General features: G+C 31.5%; 2 protein-coding genes across 9 annotated transcripts in view; one reads left to right on the top strand and one right to left on the bottom strand.

Annotated features, from left to right (window-relative positions):
• The window catches only part of LOC143065297 (actin-related protein 5-like), a 39,463-nt gene extending 18,924 nt beyond the window's left edge, over positions 1-20,539 (bottom strand). Inside the window, exons 1-4 of one of the 5 annotated variants that reach the window (XM_076238793.1) lie at positions 20,378-20,539; positions 2,527-2,649; positions 1,800-1,888; positions 682-786 (exon numbers count right to left, since the gene is read on the bottom strand). In XM_076238793.1, the coding sequence (XP_076094908.1) occupies positions 682-786; positions 1,800-1,888; positions 2,527-2,649; positions 20,378-20,393 (333 nt within the window). In that variant the 5' untranslated portion in view covers positions 20,394-20,539. Of the gene's footprint in view, positions 1-681; positions 787-1,799; positions 1,889-2,526; positions 2,650-7,988; positions 8,011-8,729; positions 8,932-13,735; positions 13,839-20,377 lie in introns of those variants that run through there. The other 4 variants (XM_076238797.1, XM_076238796.1, XM_076238795.1 and 1 more) reach the window with 4 other exon arrangements.
• LOC143065299 (calcitonin receptor-like) overlaps positions 15,079-25,212 on the top strand; it is an 84,814-nt gene continuing 74,680 nt past the window's right edge. Inside the window, exon 1 of one of the 4 annotated variants that reach the window (XM_076238800.1) lies at positions 15,079-15,119. The gene's annotated coding sequence lies outside the window, so the exon portion shown is untranslated. Of the gene's footprint in view, positions 15,124-21,727; positions 21,787-25,212 lie in introns of those variants that run through there. The other 3 variants (XM_076238799.1, XM_076238802.1, XM_076238798.1) reach the window with 3 other exon arrangements.

The raw sequence follows: 25,212 nt of genomic DNA, 5'->3' as shown, positions 1-25,212 counted from the left end.
TATGAGCTTTCATATCGGTTTGTATTTTTATTTTATGAGCTTTCATATAGGTTTGTATTTTTATTTTATGAGCTTTCATATAGGTTTGTATTTTTATTTTATGAGCTTTCATATCGGTTTGTATTTTTATTTTATGAGCTTTCATATCAGTTTATATTTTTATTGTATGAGCTTTCATATAGGTTTGTATTTTTATTTTATGAGCTTTCATATCAGTTTGTATTTTTATTTTATGAGCTTTCATATAGGTTTATATTTTTATTTTATGAGCTTTCATATAGGTTTGTATTTTTATCTTATAAGCTTTCATATCGGTTTGTATTTTTATTTTATGAGCTTTCATATCGGTTTGTATTTATATTTTATGAGCTTTCATATCGGTTTGTATTTCTATTTTATGAGCTTTCATATCGGTTGATATTTTTATTTTATGAGCTTTCATATAGGTTTGTATTTTTATTTTATGAGATTTCATATAGAATAAGCTTTCATATAGGTTTGTATTTTTATTTTATGAGCTTTCATATAGGTATATATTTTTATTTTATGAGCTTTCATATAGGTTTATATTTTTATTTTTATTTTATGAGCTTTCATATAGGTTTGTATTTTTATTTTATGAGCTTTCATATAGGTTTAATTTGATCTGAGTAGATAGCACTCAAAAAAGTGTTAACCTACCTGAACATCATACAATGTCACTACATTTCTGTCAAATGGTGACCTAATTAACCATTTTGCAACCTCTGTTGTATTTATTTCATTTCCTACTTGTGTGTCTGTCTCCTGTAAAACATATCATGTTAATTAACATCTACATAAATGATAGTCAATTTTATAAATGTTTCAGAAAAATCATTGTGAAATTAAAGCATTGATCCCTAGTTGGGAATTCTAAATTATGGTCACTTTACATTTTCAAGTTCTTCTCTTCTTTATATTTGAAATTGTAGGAGTAATTTCTCAAAAAATGTTCAGACATTGCTATTGTATATGTTTTGCTTTATCACAATATAAAGTACTTGCATGTTTGTGCATTCTAAAATATATATAAAATGTTGTGCATGTTAATTGGTTTATTTGTTAGACCCAAATACTTTTTGCAATTTGCCAAAACTTCTTCTTGGAGCTGACTGATAATTCAAGTCAGTACATGATAATAAGCATGATAAGTGTATCCCAAACTCTGTCTGACTGACAAAATGACAGATAAAAAATTATTCAGTCAGACAGAATTTTTAAGATTTTTTAGTTGCATATATAGTAGAAAAGTTCAAATTTCTTTTTTCGGTCAGACAAACTCTTAAACAGTTTGGCACAGACTAGACAATAGCACCTACATGAAGTTGACTGATATTAAAGTTGTCTAACATAATCCATTCTTTCATTGCTCCTCAATCTTACTGTAAATACTTTTTCTCTACATCCTGAAGTTTTCACAAATATGTTTAAATATCTAATCTAAGGTAATTAAATAACTTGTAATGGAGGAATCAGTAGATGAGTTGGGCCATGGCAACTTATAAGATCTTGTTTTGCTGATGATATTTGGTACATAGTTTTTCCTATTTCCATTCTCAATTTTAGTTTTGCTTTCACTAAATACATGTACAAATATGGCTATACACATTCATGACAGTACTCATAGTTTCCCCTTAAAGCACAAAAACTTGTAAAAAGTGCATCAGTAATTAAAGGAATTTAACTAAATTATAAACCATTTATTAAGCTTTAAAGCTTACAGCCAGGCTTTTATAAATCCAAAATTTACTTTGTCACTGTTTGTAGTTGCAACTTACCTTTTTACCCCTTGGTTTAGCTGTTATATTCTTGAATATTAGCTGTGGTTTGTCACTGGTGGCCCAACCAGCTCTGCATTGATATGTACCTGTCACAATACACAATGCATAAGTCAATAACTTGACTTAAAGTTAAAATATAAATTCTATAAAATTTGCACAAATGGGATATCTATGTTTCTCAAAAATAGTCCTTAACATGTATGAGATTGTTGTCACTGAATGTTTAGCAACTAACAATTATTAAATTATGCAACAAGCAACACAACAGCAACCACTAGTAAAGCAGAAAGTAGTTTACTGAAACTGACCTGCTAGTGAAAAGGTGTAGTTGTGGAGAGATGTCTCAGTGGCAATCATACTACATCTTCTTTTTCTAATTACATCTTAAAACATGTATACTGCTTATAAAAGTTGTACCCAACTTAAATCTTTCACAACTAGTACTGCTATGTTAATCAACAGAAAATACAAACTATTATCTATCATAACAGAAAATACATACCCTTATCTATTATAATAGAAAATACATAACCTTATCTATCATAACAGACAATATATACATTGTACCTTTATCTATTATAACAGAAAATACATACCCTTATCTATTTTAATAGAAAATACATACCCTTATCTATTTTAATAGAAAATACATACCCTTATCTATCATAACAGAAAATAAATAAAGTTATCTAATTGTATCATAACAGAAAATACAAAAACATACCATTATCTATTACTAATGGCACTTTATTGTGTAAAAAATCTGTACTGTATTCTAATGATGGACATTGTTGGGGTCTTTCATCTTTGAATGTAAAAATATTCTTCTGATCTGCCATTTTCAGAACTGAAAAAAAAATCAAACTATGTTATCCTTCCCACATTTTGGGTAAGGAATAAAGGAATAAAGTTATTTAAAATCAAAGTGCTGTAAGCACTGTAGGCAGTTAACCAAAAACCAAGGCGAACATAATTATAAAAACTGTGGCAATGCTTCAATTTTTTTTTAAAGATTTAAAAGAACAAACATTAAACATTCATATATAATTGTACATTTATGTTCATTTAATGAATTAATCATTAAGGCAAATAATTCATATTTTATCAAGGTTTTCAATAGCAACGTATATATCAAGTATATTCTTTTTTCATGGTCATGAGTCTCGAGTCAGCAGTGGTACAAATTCGCAATGATTGCAGTTCTTCTAGTTGATCGTAATTGTTCGTATTAGCTGACTGTTAGTATTTCAAGTTGACTTTAGTACGAGCTTGTAAAAGTATGAATGGACTTGCTTTCACGGAAAGAAAACTGAGTTTGTGTTCTACAGTACAAAAGTTATGAGACACAAATCAGACAAATGTTTACTACTACAAGAATCAAAGGTGAGGTCTGACTGACCTGCCCATAGTAAATGTAAATGACTCCCACCTTCAACCCAAGTCCATGATGTCTAAGTTTGGAATAAAATGACAGGTGTTATGTCTAGCAAAGTGATATGCATATGTGACGCCTATGAGATTGACCTTGTATGTCATTCAATCTTTTTGAAATGACAAACAGAAATGAATGTGGTTTAGGAGTTGGTATCTCAATCTTTTACAAGTTCTCAAAACACAAACAAGAGGGTGTGACTGACCCTAGGGACTACCCCTATTTTTCATTTGATTTTTTATATTGTCCCATACATGAATATATATGGTTTAGGGGGGGGGGGGCCCAGTGACTTCCCCTATATTTCATTGGATTTGTTCCTTTGTCCCATACATGAAAATATATGGTTTAATTTAAGGTTAGGATCTCGACTGTTTCCAATTTCTCAAACAACAGGAGGGGTGGGTGACCACAGGGACTTCCCCTATATTTTATTTGATTTGTTATTTAGTCCCATACATGAGTATAATATGGTTACGTGGTGAGGATCTCAACTGTTTCCAAGTTCTCAAACATGAGGGTGCAGTGACCCTAGGGACTCCCCTATAATTCATTTGATTTGTTATATTGTCCAATACATGAATATATATGGTTAATGGAGGGGATCTCAACCGTTTTCAAATTCTCAAACAGGAAGGGGTAGAGTGGCCCCATGAACTCCACCTATATTTCATATGATTTGTTATATTGTCCCATACATGAATATATATGGTTTAGGGTTGGGGATCTCGACCGTTTCCAAGTTCTCAAACAGGAGGGGTGGGATGACCCACAGGGACTCCCCCTATATTTCATTTGATTTATTATATTGTCCCATACATGAATATATACGGTTTAGGGGTGGGGATCTCGACTGTTTCCAAGTTCTCAAACAGGAGGGGTGGGATGACCCACAGGGACTCCCCTATATTTCATTTGATTTATTATATTGTCCCATACATGAATATATATGGTTTAGGGGTGGGGATCTCGACTGTTTCAAAGTTCCAAAACAGGAGTGGTGGGGTGACCCCAGGGACTCCCCCTGTATTTCATTTGATTGGTTATATTGTCCCATACATAAAAAAATATGGTTGAGGGGTGAGGATCTTGACTGTTCCCAAGTTCTGAAGCAGGAGGTGGTGGATGACCCTAGGAACTTCACCTATATTTCATTTGATTAGTTATATAGTCCCATACATGAATGTATATGGTTGAGAGGTTGGGATCTCATCTGTTTCAAAGTTATCAAACAGGAGGGGGTAGAGTGCCTCAAAGGACTCCACATACATATAATTTGCTTACATTCAGGTATCATATAATCTAGTTGCACTACATGTATATGGCTAAGTATTCAGTAAAGTGCTGTTTCAATGGGTGTCCCAGAAAAATGCATTTTTTTCATATTTTAAATTATTTTGAGTTTCAATGCAGGTAGCTAATCAATTCACTGCATGATGAAGAGATAATATAAACAGTCTCATATGAAAAGTTTATTGTTGAATAAAGTATTTTATAAATGAAGTGTTGAATTCCCTATTTTTTGCATGCTTATTTTGTGACATGGTCGAATGACCCAAAATCAAAATTGTTTTATTAACCTTTTTGTATGAATGGCAACTAGGTAAAAAGGATTTTCAGGTAAAACAATAGGGTTGGCAAGGTTAAGGACACTAAAACATGAAAAATCATCGAAAAATAAGGATTAAAAACAATTTTAAATGGTCATGTTGTTGGACTAACATTTTCTGTCTTCTTCCTATGTGAAAACGAAATATAAGTTATGTAACATAGAGGGCAATTAAATGCACAAAATATCTTGAGGCTTGAGCTTATTAACTAAAATGTGATAATTCATCATGAAGTTACAGCAGAAAGTTTTATTTTTTTCAGGAATTGTCATTAAAGTTTACTCTTGAAAAATCTGTCCAACCGTTACGGGCGAACATTTCAATTTTCATTTGCAAGTTGCCAACTCAGTTTAAGTTTTTTTTAATGTTTATGACAACAAATTTTACTACAATCGCGATGTGCATACGGTATTGCTGTCAACTGTTCCTTTTTACTTGAGGTCAACGACATTGAAGGGGTGAACACTCTTTCTGTCCAACCAAGAGATGGAAGTTACATCCAACATTTGTCCAAAAAAATGTTACGTCCAACATCCAAGATATTCTCTTAAATGGCTACCACAAGTCACAGAATCAATTTCGCTTCTACTTTGACAATTACTTAACCTTAAATACTACCATATAAATGAAAAATAAAGAGGTTTTAAACTGTTGACAGTCTAAATTTGACATAATTTTGAAAATTAGGACGTAACAAGAGTCCATTAATTTTCTGTTGGACGAACCGTAGGACAAAATCTTCTAATGTTGGACGTAACAGCTTTTTAAAAGTAAAAAGAACCTTGTTAACAACTAACAAGTCCACATAAACTAAAAAATAGTTCTCAGACCCTTCCTAGTCTCTTCTTAAGAGGTGCCCATTTTTAAATTCCCATTAGGATCAGTAAATTAATGAATTCTGTCCTATGTTTGTCCGACAGGGAATATAATCTGTCCTATTTTTGTCCTACAGTTTTTTATGGTTTTGTTTTATCCATTTATTTAATAATGAACCATTTTACCTCTTGCTGAGGAACACCAGCTGTAGATATTAGTATAAACAGCATAGTTTTGATTTTGTTTTTGACTTTCAATGATGCAAATGGAACAAATTCTCATCCAAAAATGTCCCCGTTTGTCCGACATATTTTAAGATTTTTCCAACTTATAAGTTAGTTTTTGAAAAATTTAACAAAATGATATACTTTAATTGAAGATCTTATGAACTGTTAGAGAAAAATTGATATATTTATTAACTAGGCCTTCATATAAAAGGAAAATATTCAATTTTTCAATGTCCTGTTACGTCCAACATAACCTCTGTCCAACATGCTATTTAGGTCTAATTTTATGTTTTCTGACTAAATAACTATCTTTTTACATGTAAAACCCTAAACTAGAATCATTCTCCTTTCAGAAAATCATGTTATTAAGATTGAAACAGCTACTTTTAAAATCATACATGTTGTCACACACTAACAACACTATACTGAATACTTAGCCATATGTGTAAAATAAGAAACTTCCCGCTATTTTAACTGACCCATCAAAATTGAGAAAAAAAATACCCATTTAGTAATATGTTTACACTTTAAAAGCATCTAACTTGCTTTACCAACATTTATTACTGATAAAGAAAATTTATACTGTCAACAGAACCATATATATTGTTAGATATACTGTTCCCAGCTGTCACAAAAACTCACATAGTATTGGATTTTGACATTAAAATTTGTCAAAAAGTAATTTTGAGTTTCCTATGGATACCTATGGATCTTCAGAACGCTGGCACTGTTGCACCATTATATTCTGCTCTACTTCATCATCAGTGTATTTAATTGTACGTTTCTCACATTTTCAGTACAAAATATTTTCTGTTTTTTCATTCTTTTACATATATCTTTTGGTTTTCAATTCTAGTGTTTATATTTATTTACCATGCAAAGATGTATTTTGTCATCTGTCTGATTTTTTAAAAGTTCAAAGATCGCAAAAATCCGGAATTACCCATATCCGCTTACGGAATCGGATCCGATATTAGAATTTTCTTCTCATGTCAGCCATTTTGTTTTCAATGTTGTTTTTGTCAGATACAATTTTACTCGAATTTACACATTATTTGTCGGCGATTTTCTGTACAAAGCTAGCGGTTGAACAAAATAAACATCGCTGTCATGAATAATAATGCTAAAAACAAGTTTTGAGATCGTTTATTAGGAGACTTTGGTAAAAAGGTTTGCAAAGTTATTTTTTTATTTCCTCTCAAGTCGTGCATGTCGAGCGTAGCTAGTAACCATGCAAGTCGAAAGTCCGACTGCAAAAGTGGAAGTTAGCAGACCTCGGACAACCGCTAATTGAACCCCTGCCTCCAAATTGAAAAGATACAAAAATTTCGTCTTATGATTTAAAATTGCCGCCAACAGCATGAACAATGGAACTTATTTTAAGACTACTGACGTAGTTGACTACGTATTGACGACAAACAATATTCCTACGACTTTTGCCATTTGGAAAAACTAAACTACTTGTCTTTAGAAATTTTCGGCGATTCAACATTTCATACATTTGTTCTTTGACAGCTTAGCCAAAATCTCAGGGGATAATAAACTACATAAATTTTCCTAATGTGCCCTACTTCCTATGTGCAACTTCAAAACTTTTGGATAAATCAACGATCATTTCAGGTTTTTCTGATCATATTTTTTGTAATTAAGAATTAAAAGTATGAAAAAACTGTCCAATTAGTTATGAATAACATAACATCCAGCTAGATAATAACAATGGCATATATTTCAGCATTTATTGGGTAGAACACAAATCTAGGGTGCTCGCATAAGGCAGCTTAACTGCCTAAAAAATCATTGACAAAAATTAACTTTGAAATTATTCTAATGAAGTAATTATTAGTTCCACATCATCAATCTTTTTTAAGGGGGATAGGGTGTCCTTCTTTGACTTTTACCCTTTATCCTTGGACTTTTGAAATGTTTAAATTTTGACAGAAAATCAATTATCAGCTGATAGTGTTCTAAATTGTCACTTAAATGAGTGGTTTTTACAACTTTCATAAAATAGTTGTTTTGAAGTCACAGGTTACTTTGCAATTGTTTAATTTTTGCATTTTAATTTTAAGTTAAATAAAACTATTTAAAAAGTTTTAAAAACCTGTCATGTCTGTACATGTACAAAATTAAGATTTCTATCTTTCTGTAACACAAAATGCATTTAACTTTATATATCTAGTGGATGCCAGGCCTTAAGACTTTTTTAACTGGACAGGTAAGTCTGTACTCAGAGTAGTTTTTGTCATATAAACAGATAAATACACCTTATCGCTACAAATGTATTTGTCCACCATTACTGCACATCACACAGGTTACAGTAAAATTTTGACATCATAATAGAAAATATCTGACACCACAATGGAAAAGTGATTGTTCAATGACATCAATAGTTCTAGCGGTACCGTTTCTCGGGTGAGCCGGGAATAGCGATAAGGTGTATACAGCCATATTTGTCTGTTTGTTGTGATGAACTTTAAAATATATGAACAATGGGTCACTTTGAAAACTGTTTAAATAGGAGAAAATAAAGGGTGGGAGGTAGGTGAAACTTACATAAATGAAGTGATAAATGAAAAATTAACAATTTGATGCCCGATTTATATAATTTCAACACCATTACTGCATGAGTTAGCTGGCTGCGGAACCATCGTTCTTAGGTCCTTATGCTATTTTTTTACTATTTGCGGACCACACGAGTCGGCTCCAGAAGAAACGAAACAGAGCATCTCTTTTGGACAGGCTTGTATCTAATTTTTGATAAGGGACAAAATAGCTGTTAGACGTAAAAGTTATCTCGGACTAATCGACTATACATTGTAGTATTGAAAAATAATACACTAACTTCGTCCCCTTCCACAGGTAGTGCCTGCCTCATATTACTGACGTCGACCTCTTTACAGACAGCACCTGACTGACATATTTAACTTACAATTCAAGGACTTGTAACGAGTGGAAGTCACTTAAATTGGACCAATACAAGGTTTTTTCTCCAGACAAATCGGACAAATGAGCCTCGACAAATCTAATTTTTCCGCTAATCTTTATTTATCATACAGCATAAATTTTATAGCAAATTATTCGAGATATAAAACGTGTAGCTGACAAAGACAACACATAAAATTTTGAGATACCGGACTCGCCTAATATCTCCGGAATTTATCAGAATGCATCATTGTCGGAAATTATATTAACGTTGTTTAACATTATTTTGTAATTTTGATTGATTAATTGGATTTAAATATCAATTCAATGAATGAAACAATACATATAAGTCCTGATAAATTGTAAAATTGTACATAAAGATCTTTTTCTACAAGCACTTGTCTCAGAAAAAAATTTCCTCTTCAATGGCTCAGCTGAATTTTTTCCCTTATAAACCTTGATATAGCACAATTTTTTTCTGAGACAAGAAGAGACAATCAATGACTCAGATGCCTCACCAGGAAGGGTAAGCAGATCCTGCGCCACATGTGACATTCGAGTCACTGAAGAGACACCAATTGTAGAATAGAACTTCTGGTGCACACAAATAGCTACCGTTAACTTTTAAATTGAAATAGTGTCAATTTACTTCTTGGACATTTTAATTTCTGTTCTAGTCAAATTGCAAACGTACGTTTATTTACGGTTTCGTAAATAAACGTACGTTTGCAATTTGACTGTTGCGTAAAATGTTTTTTTTTGTTTGTATCTTATAATGGAAAGTGCAGAACAAAAATAAACTTAAAGTCATAAGAAATCTCAAATTAAAAAAATAATGCATATGTTTTTGTATAACTCAATAGATAGTTTTTATTATAAAACTTATGTACATACACTTTTGTCTGAAGAAAATTCTTTTAATTTGTTCACACTTAGAAGAAGTTTACTTTCTTTTAATTCTTCCGGGAAAGCAATTTCCCGAATGTGATTTTCCGTATGTGACCTCAGTGTGACCCATCTCGGAAAAAGCCGGTGATCGTAATACGCATGGATCGATGTCCTTAAAATAAACTATTATCTGATTGTACATGAAAAACACGTGTTCAATATCCATGTTTTTTTGTTGATTGTTGAAAAACAAGTGACAATCGTTAAACTTCGGCGTCAAACACGAACTTTAATTATACCTGCTATTTTTTCACAACAACACTGACCGATTGAAAAAAAATGACGATTATACGATGTGAAAAAAATGATAAAATCTTGCACAGCATGATAAAATCGTGCACAGAAGACTAAGTTTATTATGTTTGTATGCTTTGGTTCAAGAATTGGAATAACATTATTTTTCACCGGTCACTCGTTTCATATGACTTTAAAATTTACCGCAATTTTTGCTGCAGAACAGATAATGAATAAACGATAATTGAAAACCATATCTAGACTGCAAAGCAATTAAAATCTCAATCATGGAAATGTTTACTCTGTGTACCTGCTTAGATATATACTTTGTCATTGTTTTACGTCAGCACTATACCAAGATATTGATATCACGAATTCGACGTTCTCCAAAGTCGATGTTGTCATCATTGTCCTGTGACATTTGGTGGATATCTGTCTCATTTGGTATCACAACAACTTGAAGTCTTAATTATTTTCAAGTAACCGGATAATTGATAAAACAATATGCACGTTTGGCTATCACATGTCAGACTGTTGTCAAGCTGTGATAACATTATAGATCATTATAGGATGCATATGTAACCAATACATATCTTATTGCTATAAAAATAACATAAATATCCAATATATATATTACCCATTGCAAATAAACCATTTTAACTCAACTATGAAACAAAAAATGTATGACTATATCAAATATTAAATAAACGATATATATCGCTTATCAAATAAATCGAGCCTGTCAGACTGTATGGGTTGTTTTATTACATGTAGAGACTTTCTCATTACATGCATAAATACGCGATTTTTATAATATAGACGAACATTTTTATTAAATATTGTAGATTTTTGCACCAGATTGTCTAGGATTTTTGAATACTTATATAATTCAAAAGAAAATAGATGTCTTCATAAAATATATATCTGACCGAATATTGAACGACCTTTGTAATGATATTATGAATGCAATAATTAATTATAACAATTATTTCCAGCGAATTAGACGATGTTCAGTACTGTGTGTTGCCTTTTGAAAACACCAGTATGAATAATCTGTAATAATACCAAAGGAACGAATTTGTCGGATTTTGCAGGAAAACGCCTGGCCCAAACTGAAAATAAAATGGTATAATACCAAAGGAACGAATTTGTCGGATTTTTCAGGAAAACGCCTGGCTCAAACTGAAAATAAAATGGTATAATACCAAAGGAACGAATTTGTCGGATTTTTCAGGAAAACGCCTGGCTGAAACTGAAAATAAGATGGTATAATACCAAAGGAACGAATTTGTCGGATTTTTCAGGAAAACGCCTGGCTCAAACTGAAAATAAAATGGTATAATACCAAAGGAACGAATTTGTCGGATTTTTCAGGAAAACACCTGGCTTAAACTGAAAATAAAATGGTATAATACCAAAGGAACGAATTTGTCGGATTTTTCAGGAAAACGCCTGGCTCAAACTGAAAATAAAATGGTATAATACCAAAGGAACGAATTTGTCGGATTTTTCAGGAAAAACGCCTGCTTCAAACTCAAAATAAAATGCTATGCCTGATAACATTGGATGACTATTATAAGATCGCCCTTAAATAATGATTTTTGACTAATCATTACAAAAGGTATTTTGTCATTTAACGTTGAAGTTTATAACAGATAAGTTCAATATATAAATAGCACACGTGGTCAGCAATTCAGCAACTACAAAAATACATTTTGTCTTAAACAATTGGACGACTCCTTCCGTGAGTTCTTCAGAGTCTTCGTAAGACTATTTTAGACTTTTTAGATTGTTTTGAATACTTGAAACATAATATATACATGTAGGTAGACAGCAAAATTTTCAGCAATACAGGATGTACAAAAATGCTAATATGACCAACACCAGCGAACGGCTTTATTCACTCTAGGATTTTTAGCCCTCAAATACTATTTTTTGATAATTTTACAGCTTTTACTTTTTTGCTTATCATCTTGATTATTTTACAACGGTTATATAGACAGAAACTGTTAATAGCAAACATTACAAGCACTTAGTACTAACTCAGTAGGTTTGAGTAACTGTTCTAGAATGAAGATGTTTCGACATTTTTTCTTAAATTTTGCTATTTATCTAGAAAATTATAACAGACTGACAAAAACCGTAATCCGAAAAAGTAAAGGGAAGGTAAAAAATACATATCAAATTGTCATGTTTTTTGGCAGATTCAAGCTCTTATGTTTATTCCCTTTTATGGTATTTTTTTTTTAAACATATCTATCCCGAATGATTACGATATGGAGTTTTTATAAACTGTTCATCTTGTTTTCCAGTAAAAATTAAAGTGAGCTGATATTTTCCTTTGTGAATTATTTGACAGTCATTGTGAATCTATCTGCTGACAGTGGTTAAAATACATTTTGACATTCATGTCCGGTTACTGATAGAACAATATGATATCCCATATGGAATGTGAGATCGGGTATCATTAATAGAACTAATCCAAAACTATTAACTAGGTATCGTATTTATCTAAGGACGAAAAGGGACAATAGGAGTTTAGATGTTATCTGACCTTCCTAGTCCTGATATCATCTAGTATTAATGGAGACATCAGTCCTAATGGTAAACATGTTGACAATCGTTTGTAGCAATAACAGACATTTTAATGAGGAATTCAAGTTCTAAAAAAATCTGTTGTACAATTGTCATACTAAATGGAATTAAGGTAATTCATCATGTAAAAATTATATAGAGTTATGTAACATGAACTTGATTCAATTAAATTATTTCATTATTTCGTCCGGAATAGTATACCCTGTTATTGTGCTCATTGTCATTGCTGTATCACTCAAGTAACATTCCTTAATCAGTGACAGACAACGTCCATATATTATATTATCGTGTTTTAAGGTCCATATTTTCCCAACATTTTTATCGCTGACATTTTATGAATGAATCAAATAACTTCAAATGGTACAGTAGATAAAAAACAAAAAAGATGAAATGGGTGAATTAATTATGTATTATGATTTGATATAATCTCTGGACCTAAACAAGACAAGACATCGAACCAGTGTTTGTGGGAAAGGCCCGGCCTGATTTCACATTTTGTACTAACATCAGATGTTATTGCATATTGCACTAGAACATATCTGTTTTATAGTCAAGTCTATAATGGCATGAGAAAAAAATCCTAGAGTTGTTTGTGAAAAAGTTTAATTATACCATTTACTTGAAAGAAATCTTGAGTACAATGTAGCAAACTTTGTAAAACATTTGATGCATATATATTGTAAGATTAGCATAATAAAGCAATACATTACCAATAACGTTAATGAACGAATACTTTCAACTCGCAATAATTTGAATAAGAATTAGAGATAGAATGTCATTGCAAGGTTTGGTCATAATGACAATTGTCTTCGAGAAGTAGAAATGCATTATTTTATAACTTACATGCACATCTATCGTAAATCGCTTAGAACATTTATTCTCATAGGAATCACCAAGAATTCCAGATAGTTATCCCATTGATAGTTATACGGTCATTCATATGATTTGATTGACAATTATAGAATGTTTATGGTTTATAGCTTCATTTTGTCGTTTCAATATCCCTATATCTCTTCTTCGATTTTCATTTACCCAAAAGTAATCAGTACGGAACTGTATATTGTCATCAGCAACACCAAGATTCAATGAAATACGACCTTCTAATTGACCTTCAAGAACGCATTTTCTCACAATCCCTACCCCTCTCACCCTTTGTGTTTTTGATGGATGTGGGTTGTGCTCTTTAGTTTAGTTTCTGTGTACTATAGAGTGGTCCTTTTTGTTTTTGGCCGTGGTTTTATCTCGCTTTTGAAGTTTTCAACTGTGAAAAATAAATAATTTTATCATTATACAAATCACAAGACAAGCAAACGCATGCAATTACCTGAAACTGGCGATTTTTTTTTTCTGAAAGGGATATACACTGAGACTTTTTCGACAATAGCATGTCTGACGATGGTAATCATTGAGATTTATTTACGTTTGCATGTAATATATATATATAACCGTCTTTTTCTTCACAAATTGTGTTTTGTTTTTCTTCAACAACATTTGATATCTTTTGAAAGGATGAAAGTTTTTGTTCCCAGAATTAATTTTTCGACTTAAAGCAAACAGATTTTTACGAAATCAGTTAACTTGGCGGTCCGATTTGTATTTTCTTCTTCTGGATAGTAGATAAATAATGACCTTAACTCTGGTGAAATAAGAAGCGTCGGTTCTAAAAGGTTCAAGGGTTTATTATGTCAAACGGAAATGTTTTCGTAAAAGACGAACTAAAACAAAAGATTTAATATATAATAAATCCGACTAGGATACATTGAACTAAAAAGATTTGTCGATTTCCATAATTTTTGGCGCCCGCTAGGTTCTTGACAGTTAATCAGACGTTACGTAATTGTTATGTTAGTTCTTCGGTAATCAGCTTTATTTTCTCACTTTTTCCAGCTGTTTTTTGGATGAAAAAGATAAACAAATAGAAATGCAGGTGTTTCTGTGGATGTCTTGACATAGTTGAAGAAATAATAGGATTCAAACTAGACAGTTTTTCATTAAACCTTCGACGTTTATAAAGTTTAGCACAAGAACATTGTGGTCTACTTTATATTTTAGATAGTACTATTTGCTGTCCATTCATCAAAGAACAAACAGATAACATTTTTTTTTAAATTTTGGAACTGAAACCGTATCATTCCCGCACCAATGGATTGCATTACACTTACAATCTATAAATTACTTCTATATTGTTTTAATGGTTTCGATATTAGATCTTGAATTTCAATTCAAATTATATAATATTTTTTTTTACAATTTTTTGAAAGTTTGCTAGTACAATCTGTAACTTTCTGTGTGGTATTCTGACTTTTAAAAAATAATTAAACACATTTTAATTCAAATGAATTGTTCTCTTTCTGGCGCATTTATTTCGTATGATAGTTTCAATAACTTTTTATCTAGTATTTATGTGCATTTAATTAATCGCTTGTCTTTGAACAACAAATTTTACAACATAAATCATAGAATTATGTATGTAGACAGAACAACTGACCCGATGGACATGGATGGACATTATACAACATGTAAATATGGCGTAGTACGTGAGTTTGTTTTACAAATTATTCTTTATGGTTAATTTAATAAGTATATTATTCAATAACACACTTTTCATCGTCAGTGTCCATCTTTTATTTCTCTAAAAACCATGGTATAAAAGAGGATGCAAGAGCAAAAGAAATTTATTTCATCAGGCTAGACAAAGATACGGGAACTTAAAGAGTAAAGAAAATAAAAAAAGCTTTAAAAGAAGCAAGTAAATCTTATAAAAAAGAACTAAATCGGAGTTATAATGATTTCCAAATGAATACCGCAAAAGATCTTAGAAAACTGGCTAAATCTGACACAAAACGGCTATGGCAAAAATTAAATAGTATAAATACCAACAAATCAAATAAAACTGATGCTGTTAAAATTGAAGACTTATATGAACATTTTAAACGTCTAAGCCAAGATGAAGTCATTGAAGACAACTCAGACATAGATTTAACAAAGGTACCACCAGAGAACATTAACAGAATTTTAAATTCTCCAATCACAGAAGAAGAAATTTTGAAAGTCGTCAAAAAACTTAAAAACAATAAGGCTTTCGGATATGATGGTATTGTGAATGAACATATTAAGCATACGATTAAGGAAATGTTGACCATCTATCACAAGTTATTCAACATTGTTTTAAATACTGGGAAGGTACCAGATTCATGGACAATGGGAATTATTAAGCCTATCTTCAAGAATAAAGGCAATATATATGATCCTAGTTCGTACAGACCAATAACATTAGTGTCATGTCTTGGTAAAACTTTCACATCTATCTTAAATGAAAGACTTGGGGAACTGTCAACTGAGGTCAATCTGATTTCCGAGGCTCAAACAGGTTTCAGAAAAGGTTATAGTACATTGGATAACATATTTGTATTACATTCATTAATATCAATTTATCAAGCACTTGGAAAAAAACTCTTTTGCACTTTTGTTGATTTTTCGAGAGCCTTTGATACAATCTCTCATACATCTTTATGGATAAAATTACAAAAGGCGAATATTTCTGGGAAAATTTTTAAGGTAATATATAGTATGTATAGTGATGTTAAATCTTGCGTAAGGAATGGGAACGAAGTGTCAGCCGTTTTCAACTGTAACATTGGAGTGAGACAGGGAGAAAATTTATCCCCCTTTTTATTTGCTGTTTATCTAAACGATCTGGAGTCTTTCTTTGCTGAGAATGATGTTCAGAACTTGCAAGTTATCGAAAATATTTGCCACAATCATTTGCATATATATATTAAACTTTTCGTTCTTTTGTACGCCGACGACACTATAATTATATCTGAAACGGCCGAATCAATGCAACACGCCTTAAATGTTTTTGAAAGATACTGTGTCCAATGGAAGTTAAACGTTAATTTATCGAAGACAAAGGTTGTTGTGTTCTGCAAACGGAAATCAAGAACATTACCAAAGTTTCAAATATTTAACCAGTATATTGAAATTCAAGATTCTTATCCATATCTAGGACTAACCTTTAATTACAATGGTTCATTTGCAACAGCGAAGAAACGTCTTAGCGAACAAGCACAGAAAGCTCTTTTTAGTCTCTATACAAAGATGCGTAACCTCTCAATACCTGTCGACTTACAATTACAACTGTTTGATGCACTTGTACTTCCAATTCTGACATATGGATGTGAAATATGGGGATTCGGAAACAATTACATGTTGGAAAAAATCCATCTACAGTTTTGCCAGAATGTGTTGAATATTAGATCGTCGACACCAAATTTTATGACATATGGAGAACTTGGTCGTACACCAATAGATACCGTAATAAAATGTAGAATGGTGTGTTTTTGGAACAAACTTCTCACCAATGAAAATAAACTGAGCAGTATACTTTATCAAATTATGTTCAACTTAAAAGAAGATCACACTTTCAAATGGATGGATTATATTAAATCGATCCTAGACAATGCCGGATTAAGCTATGTTTGGACTCAGCAATCACCATTAGATATAAATCAACTAAAAATCGTACTAACAGAAAAACTAAAAGATTCATTCATTCAACAATGGCATAGTCAAATTGACAACTCATTCAGAGGAGAATTTTATGAACTTTTTAAAACAATCCTTAGCTTAGAAAACTATCTTTTAAAGTTAACACCATTCGAGCGTAAATATATTTCAAAATTAAGATGCTGTAATGTAAAAATTCCAGTAGAGCTAGGAAGATGGTATAACATTCCAAAAGAAGAGAGGACATGTAATTTGTGTTTAACTGCAATTGGCAATGAATACCAATAGCAACCCGTACGCAAAAACGCAGTTGCGTACACATCGAAAATTTGACAAAAATAAAAATATGGTAAATCTAGTTTGAATAAAACTTAAGTAATATATTTAATTATAAAGTGTTATAAAAATATGTTAATAGTCACTTTGTAACTATATTCCGTTCCGGAAACTAGTTTTCTCTTTACATTTTCGGGACCAGCATCGTGATTGTGCTGCTGATGCAAACAATTAAAATAGCTGAGTCCTCGGGGTTTCAGAATACAATACGTGCGTCTACTATGCCTCCTTACCCTGACATCTTTTCTGAAGATTTCAAAATGACTGATGAAATAAAACGTGATGTGCTATTAAGGGTAATATTTTTGCAACCTATTCGCCGTTTTTTTTTTTTACGATCAACGTGTTTTTCACTTTTTTATTTTATGTTCGGTCGTACAAGATGGGTGCCTCGATCATTTTAAAATTATACGTGTCTCGAGATTAAAAGTGCTTATTCTCCATGTGCAAAATTCAAAGTGCTTGTTTTCCTTGCTTTGTAAAAATAAAAGACTCGTTTTTGGAAGTTGATAAAAAGAACTCGGATTTAGTTTGAAGCTTTTCCTTGTGGATTTTGGGACTTCAAAAGTATTTATATACAAATGTATAGTTAAAGGTTTCCAAACTATGATGTAATAAACAAGATTTATACCCGGGCATCTTTAAAATACTTAACATATAATATGCATGTATGTCGGTCTGGACGGCAACGATAGAACACTTTCAGGGGCGGATTTAGGAGGGGGCAGGGGGCCCGAGCCCCCCTTTTTTTGGAAAAAATTGGTTGCTTATATAGGGAATCATTGAAGCGTGACTGGAGCGGGCCCCCTCTTAGGTCAGTCAGTGGGCCCACACTTATGAAAATTTCTGGATCCGCCACTGACTCTTTCAGTACCATGAGACGACTAAAGAAATACAATGAAATCCATTCGTTTATCTGGGCTTGTTCTATTAAAAACATACCACGAAAAACAAATTTCAACAGACACGGTTTTGGATAACTGGAAAGGAAAGGATCATTGACTTTCAGAACTAACTTTGAGAATTAAAAGCTAAAAGAAAGACTGCTTGTTCTCTTATAAAATAAAACAGAGAAATGTGATTCGATTTATTTATGTATTTTCTCAATAAAAAAAAATACCCTTTAAGGCTTAGAAATTTGGATTTTCTCAGTGAATGTATAGTGGGTTGAGACTGATAAGGTAGCAATTAAAATATATAGTGGTGGCACTATATATTTTAATTGTTCCCTAATATATAAATAGGCTCTACCCACTACACATTAGAAGTTTTTTTTCTCTATTTTTTTCAAAAGTTGACTTGTTACTCATGAAAATAAGATTTCTGTGAGGTCATTTTCAGTCCCAGGAAATCGCGAGAATGCAGGATTTTGCACCATTTACTCTAGAGCTTCTTGAGGCCTTGAGCGGCCCCCAGACCCCTCGCCGTATGACTTCTTTCCCCGGCATTGCGTACACATCATATTGGCCTAGCTACGCCCCTGACCATTATTTATTTGAATGCAATTCTTTATTAGTAAAAAATATCAGAAATCAGCACATTCCAGAGTACTATGTGAAATATCCGAGTGAAGCAAAAATGAAAGGACTACTGTCATTGACTAATATTAACGTACTTCAAAATGTGTCTTTATTCATTTCAAAGTTATCTAAAATATTATAATATAAAGTAAAGTAATTTTCTATATATTTCATTTCTATGTGATATTATTTTGTAATTTACCTCTTGTTTCACATGTCAATGTGACTGAGTGTTTTTGAAATAAAGCATATTGTATTGTATTGTATTGGCTGTAGGATTAGAATTCCATGTTATTTCAATGTCATTAAACTTTCTGCAAACTTTCTGCATTGCCAAACTTTCTTAATTCGAATGCCCTTTACGTCCGTGTCAATTCTTTTATTCCATTAAAATTGCTTTCGTCAGGGACAATATTTATTCAACATTTTGATTTTTGAATAGAACAAGAAAATGACACCTGACGAAGTCCGTTTGTTGTTCAAAGATAATTGTCAACACAGGATTTTTTTCCTAATGGTTGTTTTCCAATACGAAGAAATATGTATACATATATCAAAGTGAATGGGGTGTGATAAGTGATATGAAACAGGAATTAAATTATTAGGCATACCATGCAGGAATGCAATTTGAAACGAACTTACGATACTTCAATGGACTTATTTACACGCAAGATCATTGCCGATTTGAAAAGGTCACAACAGACTATTTTTTCCTTCGATGTAACGGGGACATCTGATTTTTTCAATAATGCACGACGTCCTATTAGCTTGAAATGGACCTGCGATTTCAAGTTTTAGGTGTAAGAGACAAAAACAGCGTTTCGCGGAATTTTTATTCAGCACAAATGAATAAAATTTGATATAGGCTTATACCTGTAGAAAACGTATTTCAACTTGAAACGGTGAAGCAAATCCTTATTTTTACGGAAATGTAATTGTTGATTACGATGCCATAAATAAATCTTATTTATATATTATCATCCTGTATATATATATATAGTAACGTTTTAGAAATGTTAGATTTGCACTTGTTTCCTGTTTGTCTAATATCGCCAATTTTAGACGACCAGATGCCTATTAAACTTCCTGGTTGGTTGTTTTCCTGAAACTTATATTTATATCATTGTGTACTAAAAGTTGGGCAGCACAAACAGCCACAAACAGTGATATAGGTTCGAAGTCCGAAAGTCACCTTTTCACACTGGTAAAACGGAGATCTGTAAAACCGAAACTTGCAGTAATATATAGGGTCATGTATTTAAATGCTACTAGTATATATATCTGAACTGAACCTTTTTCATATGGGTAAAATGGGAAGCTGTAAAACTAAAAGCGATATAGTATCATGGACTGAAATGCTGAAAACATTTCTGAATGACACATAATTCAAACTGGTAAAACAAAGGTCTGTAAAACTAAAACTTACATTGATATAGGTTCATGGAGCACAATGGGGATCTGTATTACTGTTTTGGAATATAAATTAGTCCTGAGTAAAATTGAGAATGGAAATAGTGGGTATCTCAAAAGACGTCAATCCGACAAAAGAGCAGAAAACATCAGAAAGCCACACATGAATAGCTATAGTATTTAAACATAACGGAAAAATAAAATTTATAGACAGATATCGCGATATTTAAACTATAACGGTTCTTACATCACATAAGATCAATCAAATTCCAAAGCAATACATTTGCAAGTAAGCTTAACTAACTAAATAGGATTAACCATGTACGGTTCAATGGATACAAAATTCTTGTGTAAAAATAAGTACATTAATAATATTTAGAAAAGTGAATGTATAATAGAACTACTAGTATATAAAAACAAAATAATCCAATTATTGTTCTTTGCCAACGATTTAATGCTTCTTGTCCATAATATTGTCACATATGGCGACAGATAGTTTAAATATTCTTGGTTCCGCGATTAAAATCAAAGAAGTGATTTACGGTCTGCTTTACATAAATGCTGGTATAAATGAGTGTATTAAAGTTTCATAAACTGCTTCGTTTACACAAATCACATTCCTCTCAGTTATTTTAGACATTCGCTTCATTTTTACGAAACCCACATATTTATAAACAGAACCCCTCCTCAAAACATACATTATATATCATAGTATAGTCTCAACATCGTGCAGATTACACGTAATCTTGACACACAACCGCACAAAGCAAATACAAGCTTTCGATGAAATAAAACGAAAAAGAAAAAAGACATATGACATTCAAACTCAGACGAAAACGGTACTGCAAAAAACATAAACAACGCCATACAAGTTTTTAAGCTTATACAAAACGCCTCAAGGGAAAATTAACACATGTGAAACACGTTCTCCTATTTATTGATTAGTGGTTATCTCATGTGCTCCGGAAGGAAAAACAGATCCTGCTCAACATGTTGCGTCCATCGTGTTACTCTTGTAAGTTCTATTTGGGTATAATATCATTCGGAATCTCACATTTGGGGTAAAAAGGACCATATTTGTGGTAACCACAAGCGGAAAACACAAGGTAATGAAAGTAAACCGTGGTAATATGTGACACAAATATTTTATAGCGATCAACCAGCTTGTAATGGTGATAACGTTTTATTAAGATTAAAACGCTTCACACTTCTCTCTACCGTTCCAGTAAGTATGCGGTTTTTTTAAATTGACCAAATGATGTCTTGGAAAAAAAGGAATGTTTTCTTTTATCAATCACTGAATTCTTGTAAGTAGCTGGTTGTCATTAAACAGGCAGGTAACATGTTTATATACTGAGATAACGCAGTGTTTACTTTATGATAAATAAGATATAGGCGAATAGGTCTGATTTATTTACTTTGTTGGTAAGTAATTATCTTTTAATGATACGATTCATGAAAATACACATACATGTAGATAAAAAAATATTTCGGTTGAAATATGTTTTTTGTATACATTTTAGTTACAAAGAAAATGATAATATGAAAACTTCGAGATTACGATTAGGCGATTGAAGTTCGTAAGTGCTAAACATTACTGAAGTTGCAATCATGATTTTGAACTGAGTATTTACACAGACTTTAAGAATAATCAAATTCGTGTTCATTCGACAACTGTTTTTTATATCATTGTAGCTTATATGCTGATTAACATCGAATGCTACATCTCAGCGGTTTGAAAATCGCCACTCCTCCCAATGGATACGAATGCAATGATTTAACAGCATTGATTTTATTACCTTCAATTATAAGAAGTGGAATGCCATCGTTTATTCAATTCCTTTAATACTTAAACAATCTTTTACTTTTATGTGTAACATGCTATAGTTTATCCCATCCCTCTATTTGTTACAAAACCTTTATAAAAAAGGTATTAGAATTTAGATGCCATTGTTTATACAATTTATAAACTTTAAGTGATGTAATATTTTTGATATAACTTTTAAAAATAACTGCCTTCGCTAAGTTAATTCCTGCAATAAACAATAAAATGATAAATATACTCATCAAAGCAGGATTAACTTTTGTGTTTACGATAAACGCTCATTTCGGCTACAAAATACTCACCAGTGACGGTCGAATCAAAAAAAGTAAAAACAGCCAAATAATGTACGAAGTTCAAGAGCATTGAGGACCAAAATTCCTAAAAAAAAATTCCAAATACAGCTAAGGTAATCTATTCCTGAGGTAGAAACACCTATTAGTAAGTATTTCAAAATTTCGAAGTTTTGTTTACAATTAATTTATAATTATGAACATATCAAGGATAACTCAAGTCAACACAGAAGTGCTGACTACTTGGCTGGTGATACCCTCGGGGAATTAAAACTCCGTTAGCAATGGCATCCACTCAGTGGTTGTAAAAAACCTCATCATAGATATCAGGATTAAATTTTGTGTTTACGCTAGACGCGCGTTTCGTCTACAAAATACTCATCAGTGACGCTCGAATCCAAAAAAGTAAAGAAAGGCATAAAAAAGTACGAAGATGAAGAGCATTGAGGACCAAAATTCCTAAAAGTTTTGCCAAATGCAGCTAAGGTAATCTTTTCCTCAGGAAGAAGAGCCTTAGTATTTCAAAAATTCAAAAGTTTATTATTCAACCCATGCAATGCTTTTATAACCTTTAACAATAAGGTGTAAAATGTTTTTGCTTATTCAAGCTATGCCATACTTTTATAACCTTTAACAATGAGTTGTAAAATGTCATTGATTATTCAATCCATGCAATACTTCTATAACCTTTAACAATGAGCTGTTAATGTCAATGATTATTCAATCCATGCAATACTTTTATAACCTTTAACAATGAGCTGTAAATGTTATTGATTATTCAATCCATGCAATACTTCTATAACCTTTAACAATGAGCTGTTAATGTTATTGATTATTCAATCCATGCAATACTTTTATAACCTTTAACAATGAGCTGTAAATGTCATTGATTATTCAATCCATGCAATACTTTTATAACCTTTAACAATAAGGTGTAAAATGTCATTGATTATTCAATCCATGCAATACTTTTATAACCTTTAACAATGAGCTGTAAATGTCAATGATTATTCAATCCATGCAATACTTTTATAACCTATAACAATGAGGTGTAAAATGTCATTGATTATTCAATCCATGCAATACTTCTATAACCTTTAACAATGAGCTGTAATTGTCAATGATTATTTAATCCATGCAATACTTCTATAACCTTTAACAATGAGCTGTAAATGTCAATGATTATTCAATCCATGCAATACTTCTATAACCTTTAACAATGAGCTGTAATTGTCAATGATTATTCAATCCATGCAATACTTATATAACCTTTAACAATGAGCTGTAAATGTCATTGATTATTCAATCCATGCAATACTTTAATAACCTTTAACAATGAGCTGTTAATGTCAATGATTATTCAATCCATGCAATACTTTTATAACCTTTAACAATGAGCTGTAAATGTCAATGATTATTCAATCCATGCAATACTTCTATAACCTTTAACAATGAGCTGTTAATGTCAATGATTATTCAATCCATGCAATACTTTTATAACCTTTAACAATGAGCTGTAAATATCATTGATTATTCCATATTGGTATTATTTTAGTAGGTTTCTTTATATGAATTGGATTTTGAATAAAAAAGCATATTCACCTGAGAAAGTGTTATTCACCGCGCTAAACGTCACGCGCTTTTACATGCATGCAACGTTATGGTAAAATGTTTCATGTAAAAAAAATTGGTATATGTTTGTCATTAAATACATTTTCTTCTCTCGGAATATGGAATAAAACAATTATTGTCTTTTGTTTCGGTAAATATTGGGTTTTATTGACTTTTGAAAAACTGATATTCACTTCGGCAGTCGGCCTCAGTGAATATCATTTTTCAAAAGTCAATAAAACCGCATATTTACCTCATCAAAAGACAGTAATTGTATATTATTCAATCCATGCAATACTTCTATAACCTTTAACAATGAGCTGTAAATGTCAATGATTATTCAATCCATGCAATACTTTTATAACCTTTAACAATGAGCTGTAAATATCAATGATTATTCAATCTATGCAATACTTTAATAACCTATAACAATGAGCTGTTAATGTCATTGATTATTCAATCCATGCAATACTTCTATAACCTTTAACAATGAGCTGTAAATGTCAATGATTATTCAATCCATGCAATACTTCTATAACCTTTAACGATGAGCTGTTAATGTCAATGATTATTCAATCCATGCAATACTTCTATAACCTTTAACAATGAGCTGTAAATGTCATTGATTATTCAATCCATGCAATACTTCTATAACCTTTAACAATGAGGTGTAAATGTCATTGATTATTCAATCCATGCAATACTGTTATTACCTTTAACAATGAGCTGTAAATGTTATTGATTATTCAATCCATGCAATACTTTTATAACCTTTAACAATAAGCTGTAAATGTCATTGATTATTCAATCTATGCAATACTTCTATAACCTTTAACAATGAGGTGTAAATGTCATTGATTATTCAATCCATGCAATACTTTTATAACCTTTAACAATAAGGTGTAAATGTCATTGATTATTCAATCCATGCAATACTTTAATAACCTTTAACAATGAGGTGTAAATGTCAATGATTATTCAATCCATGCAATACTTTTATAACCTTTAACAATGAGGTGTAAAATGTCATTGATTATTCAATCCATGCAATACTTCTATAACCTTTAACAATGAGCTGTAAATGTCATTGATTATTCAATCCATGCAATACTTCTATAACCTTTA

This window comes from Mytilus galloprovincialis, chromosome 2 (assembly GCF_965363235.1).
Source record: "Mytilus galloprovincialis chromosome 2, xbMytGall1.hap1.1, whole genome shotgun sequence".
Classification (NCBI taxonomy): domain Eukaryota; kingdom Metazoa; phylum Mollusca; class Bivalvia; order Mytilida; family Mytilidae; genus Mytilus; species Mytilus galloprovincialis.
The sequence above is the reverse complement of the archived record's forward strand: the minus strand, read 5'-3'. Positions and strand labels throughout refer to the sequence as shown.